Below are 19,510 nucleotides of genomic sequence, written 5' to 3'. Positions count from 1 at the left end.
TGAGACTTCATAAGAAACACAGCATTGCCCTCTTTTTGTTATTTATTACAGCTGCGAACTCTTTACTGCATAGCAGATCTGCTCTGAACACGAGAGGTGTTTAGGCTTTGGCTCTACAAGGCTAATATTTTAATAAGGTTAATTATGTAAACAGTGCAATCAAACATAGTTTTAGAAACTTCTAATCTAAAATGAAACTCGGTGTTAACAGTTGTTTATTCTCAACCACAAAATTTCCCTATGTCTGTCGTTCACTTATGAATTAATTACTCAGACAATGAGGTGATTGAGTGACTGGAGTATATACAGACAGGAAACTTGGAAAACCAGCTGTGTGCACAATATTGTCAGCCTGCAAGCTAAAATAACTGGAGATAAATAATGTTTTCTTAATGTGTTCTTTCTTTACTCTGATCTGGTGGTGTTTTGATCAACAATGCTTTTAGTTAAGGCAGATGCATTAATTTAGCATGTCAGGGTCAACATGGAAAATTTCAAAGACCAAGGGTGGTGATGACACTGTTAAGAGACACCTTGAGGAGAGATTGCAGACCTTGGGGCATTCTCTTGTTTTCACTATGTTAGTGTATAAATTGGCTCCATGCCTTGAAGGCAGGAATTATAATTGAATTAGAGTTGTTAACAAACATATTTAATAGCAGCTTTGGCTCTCCACACAACTTCCTCTGCAGCTTTACATTTTGGTGCTTTATGACATGATAGAGCTTCACCATGTGGCAAATGCAGGATTTCCTGACTTTAAGAACTGATGAAAGGATTACAGAATGTTGACGATGCTTCAGTTTTCTAAGAAGGTCTCTGAATATTTGCTGCAGAAGAGCTGCCCACAGCCTTCCTCAGATTCCTTTTCTGGCTAATCCCTCTATTGACTCAGCAGTATGGTAGCAAGTTTACAGCTTACCTCATCCAGTTCCTCTACAAAGGTGTTCACTTAATAGTCCTTACTGTCATTTTGCCATCTCATTTAATCAAATAACAAATAATCTTCCTAAGCCTTTCTATTTATGTACTTCAGTGAAGTAGTCTGCGGTCCTCATGAGTAATCAGACCTTCCAAACGCAACTCGGAAAAGACAAGAAGGAACATGGCTTTTATTCAAGGGTGTGTCAAAGCGTCTGATGTGAACATGGAAGAGGAGGGAGCTATGGAAGGGTGTGTTTGGGGAAGGGGAGCCAACCAGCCCTAAAAGCAGAGGGAGTGGCTTAGAGTGGGACTGTATAATGGGCAGGTTGAGATGGGTCACCATCTTTGCAGTGCTGCAAAGCTTAGACTAGTGATACTCAGTGCTGACTACACATCTGCCAGTACAGATGGCTCCACAGACTGGCTCCACTGAAAAGGAGATGCGACCTGTTTCAGCCTTTCTACAGCTTTTCACTTGGGAAGAGGTCAGAATCCACAATGGCCGCAGCCAAGGTCAGGAGCAATGGCTGGTGATTGACAGGAAAGTTTACGATGTCAGCAAGTTTTCCAAACGACATCCTGGAGGCAGCCGAGTTATTAGCCACTATGCTGGGCAAGATGCTACGGTAAGATCTAGGAGGACAGTGGAGGAAAGTGGTTCCATTGTCGAGGCAGGATGACATGGTGGGACTCCAGTGGAAATTGCTTGTGGTAGCTGGCGCTGTGCTTGATCAGATAATGCCATGAACATGTCTATGCTGTCTGTAGAACCCTTCTGGTTACCTTCAAGGTCAGAGCTACCTGCTATCCCAATTTTAAAGGTCTGTCTGTGTTCCTTAAACCCTGCAGCAAACACAGCAATACCCCTGCAGGTTGTCTTCCCACTAGGCATGATCTGACAAGCTGTCTTCTAGATGCCTGATAATTTTCTCTGTGCAGCAGTGAGAAAGAGAAAAGGGTAGGAAGCAACATGCTTATTGTGTGTTTTTACTTTAAAAGCTACTTTTTCAGCGTAACATAGGTGTGATCAGTGATAAGCAAGTGATAATCAAAGAGGGAGCAAAGGTAAATAGGTAGATGAAATAGATAAGGAAGGAGGCAAGATCCAACCATGAAGTAATTTTGAGGGCAGTGAAGCAAAAGAAGAGGGTACTCAAGGAGATAACATTAATTTGCACAGGCAAGTGAAGGAGAACAGAGTCTTGAAAAAATAGGCTGTTTCAAAGAGAAGGGAATAAGAAATAAAAGACAAGAAAAATGCCTGAGAAAGCAGCAGAATGACATTTGAGGGAAAATATTACAAATAACCACTATTTGAAAACAGATTTTTCCAGAGTCCTGCAGAATTCTTTGATTTAGAGGATTTCGCTGAGATAACTTGTTGCTTGTTGACAGAAATCATAAATTCCAAGCAGATCTCACAGAGTAGATACTGAGTTTCTGAATAGTCAGAAATACATACATTACAAACATAACCAAGATCAGGGAATAAACTTGTGATATGGGAGACCCAGATTTCATTCCTGTCACGACAAGGCTGTTTGATTCCAAGGAACCTGCTTAATCTGTCTCATTCCCCAGGTTTCCGTTTGAAAAATGGAATGGCACATCTCCACTCATGGCCTCAAATGGATTGGATCAGTTATTTTACTCATTTCATTCCTTTCACCCTACTTGAAACTGAGACAGAAAACACCTTGTGTCCTCAAACGAAGAAAAAGAAAGCTTCTGAATCCTGTTGGCTTTCTTCTCTAGCTCATGGACTGATACAGCCTTTATTTAAAGAGAGGGTTGTATGCCCATTATGCAGCACCTGTGACATGTGGGATTGCAAACAGTGCTGCACCAAGACCTAACCATAGAAGCACACTAATCCTGCCCACCAACCACTGCCAGCTCTCTCACCGACCTGTTATCTTCCTAGTAATTCATAGAATAGAATCATAGAATCATGAAAGGTTTGGGTTGGAAAGGACCTTAAAGATCACCTGGTTCCAACCCCCCTGCCATGAATAGGGCCATCTCCCACCGGATCAGATTTATCAGATTGCTCAAAGTCTCATCCAACTTGGTCTTGAACACCTCCAGGGATGGGGCAGCCACGACTTCTCTGGGCAACCTATGTCAGGGCCTCCCCACTTCCCCAGGAAAACTTTTCTTCCTAAGATCTCATCTCAATCTACCATCTTTCAGCTGAATTCTGTTCCAGTAAACCTCCCATGTGCTAATTCACTGTAGTCTCCTGTGAAGGGGATTTACACATGCTAAAGGTCTTTTGTTTCTTGTTTGTTTGTTTGTTTGTTTTAATGAAAACTGTATTTTTACTTAGAGATTCATTTGCCAATTTTAAGCCAACACAGCCCTTTCAGGTGATGTTTTGTGCTGTGTTGTAATGTGCTTACTGCAACAGCAGAGAGAAACATTGAGGCTGCCACTCTTGAGAGCATAAGACCAGCCATATCAAGCCAGTCTAGGGCTCCCTGCAGGCTGGTGCCATCTCCTGCAGCTTCTGTCTCTGGGCTTTTACAAAAGGATTCAAGGAATACAGAATGCATGGAATGATTTTTCTCCAAGCTACGTCCTCCCTGGTTCTGCAGCCACAAGTGTAAGGACTTGCATTTACATTATTACGCTTTATAGACACCCATGGGGTTTAACCACACTTAATTTGTCTGGTATGTGTGAGTTTAAAGAATTACCTTTGATCTTTCTTGTATTTATTATTACAAGAATATTACAATCTGTTTTCCCCCATTATTGCTTTTGTGTATCTTAAACCTATCTCCTGGTAATTTCATTCTCATGTTATGGAAACAGTGAATAAATTTTCCATAATTTTCATAATGTTGCTTACGGGGTTTTAAAACACTTTAAACTTCTTAACTCTTTTCCAAGGCAGTGTTCTAGTATGAAACCTGTTCCAGAACTCTCTTCTTTTCATTTTCGTTGCTATCTATTGTTGTACTACATCCCTTTGAAGAGAGAATCACAGAATGCTTCGGGTTGGAAGGTCCCCAAAGATCATCTAATGCCAACCTTCCTGCCATGGGCAGGGACACCTCCCACTGGATCAGGCTGCTCAAAACCCCATCCAGCCTGGCCTTGAATATCTCCCGGGATGGGGCAGCCACCACTTCTCCGGGAAACTTGGGCCAGGGCTTCCTCACCCTCATTGTGAAGAATTTCACAGAATCACTAGGTTGGAAAAGACCTCTAGGATCATTGAGTCCAAATGTATAACTAAATCTTCCTCCTCACAATTGATACCCATTGCTCCTCATCCTATCACTCTATGCTCTTGTAAAATGTCCCTCCCCAGCTTTATTGTAGTCCCTTCAGGTACTGGAGACTATAAGGTCTCCCCACAGTTGTCTTCTCCAGGCTGAACAACCCAAACTTTGTCAGCCTGTCCTCATAGTGGAGGTGCTCCAGCCCTCGGATTATCTTCATGTCCTCCTCTAGACCCTTTCCAACAGTTTCATAGTCTCATATGTTGGGGACTCTTAACTGGACACAATACTACATGCAGGAGTCAAGATTGTGGGTACACTGGGTTTATGTTGCATCATAGTTACATCCATCTGTCTTGCTCTCAATTTTTATTCTGCTAGTCTTTATCATTCTTTTTGCTTTTAATATGGTGCTGTGTTCATATATTCTGCAAAATACAGGCTTTTACAGAAAAGCAGTACTGGAAGGTGTCTCAAAAGATTGTCATGGTGCATGACTTTGCCTACAACCAGGATCCAGGACTTTTTTCCAAGTACTTTTGACTACTCTAGAGCTCATAACTATATATACATAATGAGATTTATCTTCCCTTAAAACTCATGATTATATACATATGGTGATAATTTTCTTCCTCCGTGTGGATTACACCAACCTTACATTGCTGACAAATGTTGTAGTCTAGGTGTGTTGCAGATGATAGCCCTTAAGGTTAGTGTCTTATTAGATGCTAATCAGAGCCAGAGAGCAGGAAGGAGAAAGAACAGGTTGCTAGACTGAAAGGTTTGCATTTCTGTGATAAGAATCTGTGATAATGATGTTGTGGATAGGAAACTCTGCTTAAAAGGATTCTGATTCCTGTTTCCAAGCTACAGTAGGATGCTTACAGCTTGACCCAGTTTTAGAATTCCTGATAAGAGGGAACTACATAAAAATGTGTAGAAAGCTGTAGGATGAGGGGTATGGAATCATAATGGAAAGATTTCCCCATTCCTGTGGGTCCTAACAGAGTCATTCCTTTGTCAGTGTGACAAAGGGGCACTAGGTATTTATAGAAAGCTCATCTGTCCCAAAATTCACCTTGCTCTGACTTCTGGACTAAAGTACTCACAGCTAGACTGTCTCTGAACAAGAGACTCCATGTATATTTATATAGGTGTATATATACATGCACATACACATTCTTTCTATTTGGGGGCCTACAGGAAACCTGGAGAGGGGCTCTGTATTAGGGAGTGCAGGGATAGTGCATCATTTTAAGATGAAAGAGGGGAATTTACGTTAGACATTAGGAAGAAATGTTTTGCCCAGAGAAGTCATGGACGTCCTATCCCTGGAGGTGTTCAAGGCCAGGTTGGATGGGGCTTGGAGCAACTTGATCCAGTGGAAGGTGTCCTTGCCCATGGCAGGGGGTTGAACTGGATAATTGTTAATGTCTCTTCTGACCCAAACTATTTTATGATTCTATAATATATATATTTTTTTCTTTGCTTTAGCATAATAAAGACAGGACTTTTTTTGTTTTCCCCGAAGCATGGCAAAGAGACACATGATTCATTGACATGTTTTCCTGCTTCTGGGTCCCATCCATAGGGCAGGGCTGCTGGCTGGAGCCTTCTAGGCTTCTAGGGAAGGACTGTGCTGAAACAAGCAGATGAAAGAGCATGTTTCCTTCTGCAAAGAGGTTTTCATCAAACACTTTCATGTTTATTACCAGCCTCGCCCAGGTAATTTTACGATATCTAGTTTCTTGAAACATTTCCAGCTTCCTCGGGCCAAGCTCCAGCTGATGGCAAAACTACAGGAGCAACCAAAAGGATAAAAACGGAGAAAAGAAGATGGGTTATGTATTTTATCAAACACCTGGAAAAAGGAGAGGCTCAGCATCTCATGTTCAGTCATGGATCTTTTCTTACTCCCTTCTTTTGTGTGTTTTTCAGGACGCCTTTGTAGCATTTCACAATGATAAGTCTCTGGTGAAAAAATACTTGAAATCTCTGCTAATTGGGGAGTTGGCACCGGATCAACCCAGCTTTGAGTCTAATAAAAAAGTGAGTGTCCTAGAATCCAGCTGTGGGAGCGGCTTGGGGTTGAGTATGGGAGGAGGAGGAAAATAAGAGAGCTGACAGAAATAATTTGTGAAGCAGCACACCTGACACTGCCGTGGGCTGGGTGGTGGTGGGGCAGTACTCATGCATGGGGACATGTGCTGTCCCAGAAACACTTAATCTACATCTGAGCGTGAGAAATGAGCCTCAGAGCCCCAAATTCTACATGGTTCTTCCCACTGCAGCATCTCAGAAACCCATTAGCAACCTGCTTTCTAGTGTCAAAGCAAAACCAAGATCTGTTCATCTCGTGCTCATTTACAGAGTCCCCTCTTACAGAATATCTTCTCTGACTTCTATGGCTGCTTTGGGGTTCCTGGGTCTGCTATGTTCCATTTTCAAAGTAGACAGTGCATTAATACTTACTTTTCCCACAGAAATCACTTTTAGAGGATTTTCGTGAGCTGCGCTGCACTATTGAGAAGATGGGACTTCTGAGACCAAACTACACCTTTTTCTTCCTGATTTTCCTTCACTTCCTAATGTTGGATGCTGCATCCTGGCTTGTGGTCTGGTACTTTGGGATATCCTTAGTGCCTTTTGTCATTGGCATGATGCTCTTCACCACAGCTCAGGTAAAGTACTGAGAGCTGTTCAACATTACAGACATGTTTGGTGCTTCCAGATGGAGAGGATTAATGAAATGTTCATATCCCAGTCGTAGAATCACAGAATAGTTTGAGTTCGAAGGGACCTTAAAGATCATCCAGTTCTAACCCCCCTGCCATGGGCAGGGACACCTTCCCCTGGATCAGGCTGCCCAAGGCCCCATCCAACCTGGCCTTGAACACCTCCAGGTATAGGGCAGACGCAACTTCTCTGGGCAATCTGTGCCAGTGCCTCACCACTCTCATAGTGAAGAAATTCTACCTTATGTCTAGTCTAAATCTGCCCCTCTTCAGTTTATACCCATCGCCCCAGTCCTATCACTACAAGCCTTTGTAATAAGTCCCTCTCCAGCTTTCCTCTAACCCCTTCAGGTACTGGAAGGTCACTCTAAGGTCTCCTTGGAGCCTTCTCTTGTCCAGGCTGGACAACCTCAACTCCCTCAGCCTGTCCTTGTATGGGAGTTGCTCCAGTCCTCTGACCATCTTTGTAGCCCTTCTCTGGAACCAGTCATTGCTTTACTGCCTTTTTCTATTATCTGGCTGAAGACAACAAGCACATTCTACATCACAATTTTTTTTGTCACTAGTAAAACGGGTTTTGCTGACAGGCTGCTCACTAGGGTTGGTGGGGTGTTGGTGGCAGTTTCACAAGATAGAGTGAGTCGATCTAATCACTTATCCCAGCAACAGAGGGAATATTGAAATGTCAGCTCCACTTTTGGCTCCGTGTTCCTGTCTGATGGCTCTGGGGTTTGTTAGGCCCTTTATGACCCAATGACACTCATCAGCTCTGAACAGCTTTAGTATTAGTAAAATGAATCATAGAAGGGCATGATACATATCAGGGTTGGTGCAGGGAAAGAGGGAATAGGACTTTGTGTCCTTAGATGGGAGAAAATGGAGAGTGAGGGGAGGAAAAAAGCAAGGTTTTCTTCCTAGCACTGAAACCTTAGGTTTGTTCAGGCATCCATGGAACAAGTACAAAGTAACTAATTTTCATTAAATAATCTTTTCTATTTGCATAATATCTGCCAAGGTAGATATTCCTCAAAAAGCATTCATTTATGTCCATAGGAATATGAAAAAAAAATCCAGAGCTGTGGATTTGGAAATTCTTACCCTTTTTAGCTGGTTCCTTGGAAATGATGTTTGCAACGGGAGCAAAATAATTCCACTCCAGCAGTTAAATGAATTGCAGGGATGCTTTGCTGCTTTCCCTTCAGCTGCTACAATAAAATCAGTATCTAATGCTGAGCACCTTTAGTGGACAGCGGCCTGAAAGGAAGCTCTTAGCACAGAGCACACCAGACAGCAGACTCCAGGGAGACCTTAGAACAGCCTTCGAGTATTTAAAGCAGCCTACAGGAAAGCTGGGGTGGGGCTCTTTATCAGACAGTGCAGGGATAGGATGAGGGGGAATGGTTTCCAGCTGAAAGAGGGGAGATTTAGATGAGATCTTAGGAAGAAATGTTTTCCAGTGAAGGTGGGGAGGCCCTGGCCCAGGTTGCCCATGACCTATCCCTGAAGGTATTCAAGACCACAAGTGGGATGACGCTTTGAGCAACCTCATCCAGTGGGAGGTGTCCCTGCCCATGGCAGGGTGTTGGAACTGGATGGGCTTTAAGGTCCCTTCCAACCCAAACCATGCTATGATTCTATGACAGCAGGTAGGGTTTCTTCCCCAAACGAGAAGGAAGATGCATTCACACTATGAAGTTGCAGAAACTCTTGAGGCAAATTAATGCAACGCTGCTGTGATTCTGTATCGTCAGTGACCCTCTTGTCTTCCAGATCCAGATGGGCTGGTTCCAACACGATCTGGGGCACTGCTCTGTCTTCAGAAATCCCAAATGGAATCGACTTCTACAGATCATTGTGATAAATGTTCTGAAGGTAATTGCCTCATGGTAGGAATATTCTCTGGGGCTGATCTGGCTAAGTAATGGGTGGGAGAGTCCTTATATTTGGGCAATATTGTCTGTGAGGGAAATGTAGTGCAGCCATCAACAATAGACAAATAGTGATGGTGTTGTTAATATTGTTCTAGTTTGAATCCCTGGTCTTCAGCTTTTCCTTTTCCGCAGGGGTTACCAGCCAGCTGGTGGAATCACTTGCACAACCAGCACCATGCCAAACCCAACTGCTTCCGCAAAGACCCTGACCTCAACATGCACCCTCTCCTCTTCAGCTTGGGAAAGACACTCTCCGTAGAGGTGAGTGTGGGGATGTCAGGAGAAGCAGAGATGTTAAAGATGGAAAGCTATAGAGTGAGGTATAATATTAAACCAGGTTGTGCCTTTCTGCGTGAACTCATGATAAGAACCATGGAATGCCCATCCACGGGCAGGGACATCTACTGAATCAACTTGCTCAAAGCCCCATCCAACCTTGATGCTCAGCTTGCTCAAAGCCTCATCTTGAACACCTCCAGGGAGGAGGCAGCCACAATTTCTCTGGGCAACTTGGGCCAGGGCCTCCCCACCCTCACAGGAAAACATTTCTTTCTAATATCTCATCTCAATCTCCCCTCTTTCAGCTGAAAACCATTCCCCCTCATCCTATTCCTGCACTCTCTGATCAAGAGCACCTCCCAGCTTTCCTGGAGCCCCTTTCAGTACTGGAAGCTGTTTTAAGGTCTCTCCAGATCCTTCTCTTCTCTATGCTGGACAACCCCAGCTCTCTCAGCCCATCAAATTCCCATACAAAATTCAAATGTCTTGTGAGCATTTTTGTGAATTTTCAGCATTTTTGTACCCTGCCATGAGTTTTGGAACTCTCCTAAAAAATGAACTCCTTACTGACATGAGCACAATGTTAATATGTAGATACAGAGCCTCTAATGAAATCTGCTTCTCTCCATTGCTTTGGAATCTCAGTACCTGCTTTCCAAGAAGTGGGGCTGGATTAAAGTGATTAAGAGGTAGTTCTTGATGTGTCCATTAGACAAGGATAAGCACCACCTTATGAAGTTTCTCAGGTCTCTAACTCACCCATTGCAATGTCCTTTCATTTTTCAGCTTGGAAAAGAGAAGAAGAAGTTCATGCCTTACAATTATCAGCATAAGTATTTCATCAGTGAGTATCTCTTGCTTCCTTGCAGTGCTGCAGGAACTTCACCTAAAAACTAAGACTTCTTCTCCTACACAGTTTAATAGAATAACAGCTTTAAAGTAACAGTTTAAAAGAAAATAACAGTTTAAAAGAAACTCCCATTAAAGTCATGGTTTCAGGAAGCTTCCTTCATATTAAAGGTTCATGTGCAGAGGAATTGTCCCATATGTCTCCGTCAGGATTGTGTTACATTTGGTACTAGATGGGGTGAATTGAATGTGAGGAAGAAAGGGGTGGGAAGAAATGAAGAAGTGGTGGGATTAAAAGAGGAAGACATTATGTAGACGCATGAAAGTTGGAGTAAATGGAAGACAGCAATTTTTCTTTGACCGGAAAGAAGAATCTTTCTTCTTATAGAAGAATATTCTGTAAGATCTATGATGCAGAGGACTTATAAACATCTCTGTCAATTCTTTCCTTCAGTTTTGGCCCCACTTGCAATTATACCCTTCTTCCAGCTGTCTATCTTCTACTTCGCAATCAAGAGGAAAAAGTGGTTGGTAAGCACTACTTGCATTGTCTAGAAGACTTTCCAAAAATGTCACCATTCTGTGGCTTTATTAACCTCCACTTCACGTAATTGTGGGGCTTAAGTTAGAAAAAGCTGACTCGAGGCTTGCTACAGCAGGAATCATTAGGGTTGGGAAAGACCTCCAAGATCATCCAGTCCAACAGTCAGCCCTGCACCACTGTGTCTACTAATCCACATCACAAAGTGCCAAGTCTACACATTATTTTAACACTTCCAGGCATGGAGACTTCCCTGGGCAGCCTCTGCCGGTACTTCACCGTTCTTTCAGTAACAAAATTCTTTCTAATATCCAATATAAACTTCCCCTGGTGCAACTTGAGGCTGTTTCCTCTTGTACTATCACTTGTTACTTGGGAGAAGAACCCATGCAGTCAGCAGGTCCAGAGAGAGTTTTTTAGGAGAGGCTTTTTAGCCTCTTAGCAGCTGAATAAAACCGAACAGAAAGCTATCAGACCTACCCAGCTATCACAGAGCTCTTTTGTGGTCTTTGGTTATTAAGGGAAAGTTGGTGCTGAGGAAATATTTCAGGGATACACTCGACTTGAGGCAGAAATGATGGTATAGACCTCACCCTTGATAAGTAAGAGATCCCAGGAAGAATGGTTTTTTATGCTGCACTTTGAATAAAGAGGAGTGGAGGGGTTTTATCAACAAAGGCTCATTTTAAATGTTTGGGGGGTTGTTTCTGTTTTGTTTTTTACAGGACCTGTTTTTGATTGTATTTTTCAACATCCGAGTCTGCCTCATGTATGTTCCTTTAATGGGATTTAACAATTTCATGGTGTACTACTGGCTGTCCAGGTAACAAACAGCATACCCAGAGTCCCCAGGAACCGGTATTTGTAAACAATATTTAGCTTCAATGGGAATAAATGAAAATTAGTCATGGTCACTATAATTTTCTCAGAAATAATCAGTCAGCCGAGAAGGAAGAGCATAATTTGGTGTGGGGGATGGGGATGGTGGATGCTCAGGAACATCTGCAACTACAAATTAAGTGGTTCTCAAAAGAAACTCCAAAAATTAGGAGGCAAAAGAATGGAACAGAAAACTCTGCATGACATAAAAGTTCTTTTTTGTTTAAGATGAGACTCAGGAACGTGTTTTAGCAGTAAATTTGCATGGCATTTGAGATATGACAAGTTTCTGTGTTTATCTGCCCAGGTACCTAGAGAGTCACTGGTTTATTTGGGTAACACAGATGAATCACATCCCTATGGACATTGATTATGATAAGAACAAAGACTGGGTATCTACTCAGGTGAGAATCTCATTTCTCCTGAAAGAGTGGATCTGCAGTTCTGAATTAGAGGACAATGTTAGGGTTCTCTTAGCTTCAGTGCTGTCTTAATCACATTCATCCTTACTTTTCATTAAATAGGAATGCATTTCTGTACCAGTTAAAACACTTAAAACTTTAGCTGAAAAATGGGATATCTAGATTAAAAAAAAATCCTATATTTTCACCAAAAATTTGAATATATCTTTCACAACACTTTTACAGTCCTATTAGGAAAAAGTAGTAATGGTAAATCAGTCAATCTCCTTCTTTGGCCAATTAAAGAGAAGTAAACTTGGACTGGATACCTTTACTTTTTAACCTACAGGTTACAAGTTTATAAGATAACTCTGTCAAAATTTAAGTATGAAAAAATGAATATGTAAATACAACTGTACTCACATCTGCACTGCCTCCAGCAGTATAAACCCACAGAGTGGGTTCTAAGCATTTTTCCCTATACTAAGGGAAAAAGACCCAACTTGGTGTTCATCTGACCAAAACTGGATGTCTACATTTGAACACCCACTATATTCATTGGGGAAAAAGAACCATTTCTAGTGCACAATTCATCTTATTCTAAAATAGACATCTAAATGAATGGCACCATAAAAATGTCTTTTTTTCTCTGTTGGCTCAAAAGTGCTGAGCTCAAATCATAGACTCATAGAATAGTTTGGGTTGGAAGGGACCTTAAAGATCATCCAGTTCCAACCCCCCTGTGAGGAGCAGGGTCCCCTCCCACGAGATCAGGCTGCCCAAGGCCCATCCAACCTGGCCTTCAACACCTCCAGGGATGGGGCAGCCACAACTTCCCTGGGCAACCTGGGCCAGTGTCTCACCATCCTCATCTAGAAGTGTCTAAATTAGTTGAGATTAAGCCCATGTCCACAAATCTTTGCCCTCATACTTCTGCATCTGATTCCACTTATTCCACTTGGAGGAGGCCAGAATAATGTCTTGTGTTTCTTTATTTGGCATCTTTTCATTCCACCCAAGTGAAAGCTGTAAGAAGGACCTCTTCAAAGAATCACACTTGGAATTGTGTGCTTGCCAGTGAAGAAGCTGTTCTTTCTAAGCAAAGAGCTTCTTTTAAACCTTCAGGGCAATAATGACTATCAACCTAGACACTAAACTGTCTTTATGCTAGATAAGGGTGGCAAACAATTGCTGAGGTTCAATTATTAGACTACCAAAAAATAAAAAGCTAATATTATGTATTTCTTTGGTCTTTTTTCCTCCCAGGTCCATGCAACATGCAATGTAAAGCAATCTTTGTTCAATGACTGGTTTACTGGGCATTTGAACTTCCAAATCGAGCACCAGTGAGTATGATGATGAGAAGAAGGGTGGAATAGTATGTGGCACTTAAAAGTGAGAAAAGCCATGTAATCTCACATTAAACTATACGAGCAGACCCTTTGTTCTCCTTGTGGAGGAGGACAGGGAAGTATTTTGGATGGAAGGGTCAATGGGTGGTGCAAGAAAGGTCTTACAATAACTCTCTCATTCAATTCTGCAGCCTCTTCCCCACAATGCCTCGACACAACTACTGGAAAGCAGCTCCTCTGGTGAAAGCCCTTTGTGATAAGCACGGCATTGAGTACAAAAGCAAGACTTTGCTGACAGCCTTTGTAGATATTTTGAAGTACGTATCAATTAACAAGACAGTTTTGCTCTGTAATAGTGTTCAGTGGAGGGTAGTGGGCAACCATTTCAATCAACACCCATGGAGACATCAACCCTAGAGTTTATTTACCTTTTTCTAAAGGCACTTCTAATTTGCAATTTTTTTCAGAGTTTCAAAGATGTTTTTCCTCTTCCTTGAATTCTCTCAACTCATTCACCATAGTCAGACTTTGCTATGAGTTGTCCACATGGTTTTCAATCCATCTGTCCATTTACTTCTTTATACACTTACAGTTTCCTTCTCATGAAGTTGAATATTTTTTTACTTTCTATTCTTGCAGTTCGCTGAAGGATTCTGGGGAGCACTGGCTTGAAGCGTATCTGCATGGGTAGAAACTGGTACCTCTCAAAAGGAACCTCTTCACCATGAAAATGCTGCAAAGAGTCAGCATGGACCAACTGCGTGTGTGTTGGGAAGGGTGGCATAGAAACTTGGGAGATGGGCAAAGCTAATTTCAATAAGACTAGGGGGAAAGTGGGTTAAAGATACATTTTTTTTTTGCCTTGTTCCAAACCATGAAGATTTTTTTCCTGCTCTTAAATTCAGCATTTAGAGCCATGATGAACTGGGCCTTTAACATGGGGAGACATAGCTCTTGAATCAGCTCGAGCAGTTCACTTCTTTGGAGGTGCCAGCTCATTGCTTATGGAAAAAGCTTGAAAGGAAACTCCTCATAGAGTCAAAGAATCATAGAATGGTTTGGGTTGGAAGAGAGCTTTAGAGATCATCTGTTTCCAAATCCTCTGCCATGGGCAGGGACATCTTTCACCCAAAGATTAGGTTGCTTAGAGCCCTATGAAACCTAACCTTGAACACCTCCAGAGATGAGGCATCCACAACTTTTCTTGGCAGCTGTTCTAGTGCCTCACCACCCTCATAGTAACAAATATCTTCCTTGTATTTTATCTAAATCTAACCTCTTCCAGTTTAAAACCATTGCCCGTTGTGCTGTCACTACAAGCCGTGTTAAAATGTTTCTTTCCATCTTTCTTGTAAGCCCTCTTTCAGTATTGAAAGGGCGCAATAAGGTCTCCTTACTGGTTTTGGCTCAGTGGATCGGTGAAAATGGGATAGGACAAAGCAAACTGCAGGACATCAAGACACATTAGGATGGGGAGGATCTTTAAAGGATATTGTGGAATAGATAAAATAAGTATGCAAAGTAGAAGATGGCCTTGGATACATCCCATCACTAGTGACTATATGTACACTGATTGCTGTAACTACTTAGGTGTTCTGACCAGCACTCTTCATGGGTTGCATAAGGAAGCAGGTCACTAAATGCCAAGTTTTGTACCTGTAATAGCTTGTTCGAGTACCGTGCAAAGCATCTGTACAGAATGTATTATTTATATGCATAAATACATATATATTTTAATGGAGTGATGGCTGAGTTGTCTGATTAACTTTCTGATGTAGAACAGCTTTAAATGTGACTGAGGAGTAGGTCCAGATTGCAAGGTTATTTAGGTCAATCCTGCTTTTATTGAGTTTTATATATATAAATTTTTATGTAAATGCTTACTTCCTGGTGAGTCCAAAGACCTGTAGATGTCTACATTGGTTTTTAGACAACTAAGTATGCTTGTGTAGCTATACCCAGAAAAGGAATTAAAACATACTTCATTCCATCATTCCATGCAGGTGTCTTTGGGCCTTGCACACTTTTCTTCTTTTTCACCAAAAAAAATCTCCTTTCCTGTAACTGTCTTACCAGTTTTGTACCTGGTATTTAGCTGTTTGGCCTCAAGAAGGACCTAGTCACTCCATGCACTGGTCCACAGCTTCTGCTAATGGAATGTATAAGGACCACCTGTAGAGAGGCACAGTAGCTCTCCAAGAATACGTGTTTTTGGAGAGAGCCAACAAAATGAAATAGCTAAGAGAGGACCTATAGAATCATTAAGCTTGGAAAAGACCTCTGAAATCATCCAGTCCAATCATCAGCCGAACACCACCATGCCTACTACACCAGTGGAATAGTGGAATCTCTTCACTGAAAGTGTTTTAAGCTTTATGGAAAAGGTAAAATGTAAATTAGGAGAGATGAGCAGCGAATAACAGACAAAAGAAACAGAGGATGCATGAAAGAACAAGGAGATGTGTAGATACCAATTAATAGCAGATAACTATCATACATAGCTCCTCTGTATGATTTTTAGATTGAAATTCAATACCTGTTTTAGAAAGAGCGCGTAACCTCTGGTTTATCTTGCTGATTTTGCAAAGGAATGATGATAAAATGATGACACAATGATGACATTTTCTAATTGATTTCTATCTAATATACTTCGTTAAGACAGTTCAGCCATACTGGCAGAACGTGAAGGGGCTGGAGAACAAGTCTTACGAGGAGCGGCTGAGGGAACTGGGGTTGTTTAGCCTTGAGAAGAGGAGGCTGAGGGGAGACCTTATTGCTCTCTACAACTACCTGAAAGGAGGTTGTAGAGAGGAGGGAGCTGGCCTCTTCTGCCAAGTGTCAGGGGACAGGACAAGGGAGAATGGCCTCAAGCAGCACCAGGGAGGGTCAGACTGGACAGCAGGAAAAAAATTTTCACAGAAGTGGCCATTGGGCACCGGCAGAGGCTGCCCAGGAAGGTGGTTGAGTCACCATCCCTGGAGGTATTTAAAAGACAGGTGGATGAGATGCTCAGGGGCATGGTTTAGTGGTTGGTAGGAATGGTTGGACTCGATGATCCTGGAGGTCTTTTCCAACCTAGTGATTCTGTGTACTGTACTGTGTTCACCTAACTGACTAAACCCACAAATGGCAAACAAGTAGACAATTTGCCCATAAGAGCTAAGACTACCTGGAAGAGAAGCAGTTCTTCTCTGCTGTTCATATCCACAACTCTATGCCCCAGCTTTCAGTGGACAACCCGTTCAATAGAGGAAGACATGAAAGATATTGAAGTGAGATACTACCGTGAATAACATGATCCATCTGCAATCCATTGATGGGCAACTTCATATATTACAAGCTACAGACAACAACAGCCATCTTCTAGGCAGCAAATACTATCAAGCTCAGTGCACAAAGGAGAAAGAGATTGGACTTTTTATATTTACTTTTGTTCTTTAAGTACATCTCAATTTATTCTTTTTATTTACATTTTTGTGTGTCTGTGTGCATATATTAATAACGCTGTTCTCGTTATTTCTTAGTAATTGCTGACAGAGGTCATTGTAAAGGATTAAAAAAGTAGTTGTTAAAACACTGCTGTGGATGCAATTTGGAAATCCTTTCTAATTAAAACCAAGAACTAAATTCTGTGTTCCCAAATGCAAGGTTGGTTAGAATGGTGATATCCAAAAATTAAGAGACAGACAATCAGAAATGGAGATGATGTCTCCAATGATGTTTGATGACGCAAGATATTCCAGCTTACCACCTAAAACGTCATTTCTTTAGGCGTCACCTGCAGCTGGCTCTGTAGGTGTGTTGTGCTAAAAAGTTAAAGCTCTTTAAATGCTGAGCTATGCTCCTGTGCATGTACAGAACTGCCTTGATCGGAGCAATTTTCATCTTATCACCCACCTAAGGGTGGGGCATATTCAGTTTTCCAGTCTGCCATATCCCCTGAGGAACCTGATCCCATAGGCATGCCTGGAACATGCTTGACATAGTGGCAGGACTGTGCTTTTCAAAGGACATTTATGTTTATTTTCTTTCTAAAATGGATCTGTGTAACCATTGATTTTCCATCATACAGTGGTCATACAGTTATTATGGCAGTATAATTCCCCAGGTTTGATTCTCTCCCTAGCAAAAGTTGTTAAAAGCCATAATGCCCACCTTTTACCCGCATATGGAATGGATTGTGCCATGCTCCCCTCTCTTTGAAAGATGCACCACAGTGCGAAAAAGAGCTCAAGACTTGCAGAACTGGCCTCTTGTTTATGGTATTTCTTGTCTGGTTCTCAGAATACTTTTTGGACGGGAATTCAATCCCCATTTTAGATGGTTTCTACACCTTAGATTCAATGGCTACTGGTACTTGCAAGAGTAATTTCTGTCCTTTGTAACTGCATTCATAAGAGTGATACGGTATCTAAGCTGTTATCTTAGGCAATCTGGGTCCTTGTGTTGTACTTCTCAGCCCCTACTTGCTCATACTCCACAAAGAACTAGAAAATGTTGTGTCAGGACTGAGTCATTTGTTCAAAAGCTGGTTTTTATACCCTTCTTTTGCAAATTGCTATCAAGGAACATGCCCTATGCACCCACTGCAGTCTGAAAAACACCTTGATGGGTCTCTAGAACTAAGAAGCAACAATTTAAAATCAGGACAGTGCCTCTCCTGCCCCTCCTTCCGCACTCATTACTGCTGTCGAGAATAAGATGACGATGTGCCTTGGCTACTAAAGCATGAACAGTTGTACACATAAATCCAGGACAAGCTCAGAGTGAGAAACAGAGATTACTGGAAAGCCTACAGAAGCTTGTGCAAGATGAAGAGGTAATTTTTTATGATGCTGTTGTAAGAGCCAGTTGGAAACAACTGTTATGGTATGTGATGTCTTCTGTTACACAGTGCTGGTGTAAGAGTCAGCTACAAGTTAGACTGCAGGTACAAGTTAGAGTCTGAATGAAGCCAACTTGCTAATTCCCTAGCTCCCAACAATGTGTTTGGTGCCCAACATGCAAACTTTGCCTTGCAGTATTTTCAAGAGCCAGTAATGGGCTCTTTAATCAACTGTTGAGTTCAAGTGGTCACCTGGACACAGGGAAATAAAGTGAAGAAGAGGCCATTGTGATTCTACATTAATATGACTCATCATGCTTTCCTTTACAGCTGAAAATGCTGTTGCATTGTCAATGTGTATAGAGGTGTTGCCAGATGCAATTCCATGAGAACAGTGTAATCTCTGTTCTTAATGTATGTAACAGCAATAAGAACTAAAGATAAAGTCAGATAAGTTCTCTTTAAGGTCTGAAAGTGTGGGTAGTTTTTATTTCCTTAACACATTAAAGCAAACTTAGAAAATCATCTAAATAGCAATGAAAAGTAAATGATATTCATCTCTTTCAAATTAAAACCTACCTTCACCAATGGGTTTTTTTTATGTCAAAGAAACCATCAAATATTGCTAAAATAAGGGTAATAAAAAAGAATCAGTAGTTGCTTTTCAGAAGGTGGTGGCAAACTTGAATTGTCTGGGTTTCATATCAAGAACTATTCAGCTGCTTAGGAGGGAGAAATAATTGCAGATGATCTTTCCTCATCAATAAACCAAGCAGGGTACTAATCTACAGCAGTATTTGGGCCTTTATAAAGTCCAACATCAGCTGCCCCTGCTCCAAAGTTAATTTCTTGGATAAATCAAGTAGGTTTACTATGAGGATAAGGTGACGGAAAGACATGTTCGTTCAGAATTCTGTCGGTAATAGTGTAATAACTATTGTATAATAACTACATTAATAACTACAATATAGGTGAAGGTTGGTAACTTGATAACTAGACATAAGGAAGGATCCTAGACATAAGGAAGAATTTCTTCACTATGAGAGCGGTGAGGCACTGGCCCAGGTTGCCCAGGGAAGCTGTGGCTGCCCCATCCCTGGAGGTGTTCAAGGCCAGGCTGGATGGGGCCTTAGGCAGCCTGATACAATGGGAGGTGTCCCTGCCCATGGGAGGAGGTTGGAACTGGATGATCTTCAAGGTCCCTTCCAGCCCAAACTATTCTATGATTAGAAATGACGTAGCAATTCTTAACAAGGAAGAGTTTGCTGCATATCTTTAGACTCAAGTTTAATCTTGACCAGCAGAATATTTGCAGCTGGTAGCCAGTCTGATGAACTTCTGCTGCTTCCAGTTAGACACAGAAGAATGTTTCTCAGTATACTCATCATTTCCTCCATGGGCTGGAGTTTCCCACTGTGTCAGTTTTGCATCCAAATATGAATTCTATCACCATGCTACAAGTATTCCTTTTTGATGAGTTGTGAAGATGTTCCTCATTTAGATCCCTGGATCCTTAAGGGTATTTCTAACTTATCAGAATGGTCTCATGCCTATTGTGGCTGAC

The 19,510-nt window shown here is 41.7% G+C and overlaps 1 protein-coding gene across 1 annotated transcript; it reads left to right on the top strand.

Moving 5' to 3' along the window:
• Nucleotides 1-1,234: 1,234 nt before the first annotated feature.
• Nucleotides 1,235-18,361, top strand: LOC104062395 (acyl-CoA (8-3)-desaturase). Its single transcript, XM_009564443.2, has 12 exons — nucleotides 1,235-1,550; nucleotides 6,093-6,203; nucleotides 6,638-6,835; nucleotides 8,660-8,761; nucleotides 8,953-9,081; nucleotides 9,886-9,943; nucleotides 10,403-10,479; nucleotides 11,215-11,312; nucleotides 11,676-11,772; nucleotides 13,036-13,115; nucleotides 13,313-13,438; nucleotides 13,761-18,361. The coding sequence occupies exons 1-12, from the start codon at nucleotides 1,332-1,334 to the stop codon at nucleotides 13,810-13,812; spliced, it is 1,347 nt and encodes a 448-aa protein (XP_009562738.1). The 5' UTR covers nucleotides 1,235-1,331; the 3' UTR covers nucleotides 13,813-18,361.
• Nucleotides 18,362-19,510: the final 1,149 nt, after the last annotated feature.

This window comes from Cuculus canorus, chromosome 5 (assembly GCF_017976375.1).
Source record: "Cuculus canorus isolate bCucCan1 chromosome 5, bCucCan1.pri, whole genome shotgun sequence".
In the NCBI taxonomy this organism is placed as follows: Eukaryota; Metazoa; Chordata; class Aves; order Cuculiformes; family Cuculidae; genus Cuculus; species Cuculus canorus.
The sequence above is the reverse complement of the archived record's forward strand: the minus strand, read 5'-3'. Positions and strand labels throughout refer to the sequence as shown.

Bases quoted from the DNA above. Each gene is read 5' to 3' on its own strand.
- LOC104062395 (XM_009564443.2), top strand. From the start codon at position 1,332: ATGGCTCCACAGACTGGCTCCACTGAAAAGGAGATGCGACCTGTTTCA. The intron at 6,836-8,659 runs GTAAAGTACTGA...CTTGTCTTCCAG, and splicing joins TGCTCTTCACCACAGCTCAG to ATCCAGATGGGCTGGTTCCA. The intron at 8,762-8,952 runs GTAATTGCCTCA...CCTTTTCCGCAG, and splicing joins TTGTGATAAATGTTCTGAAG to GGGTTACCAGCCAGCTGGTG.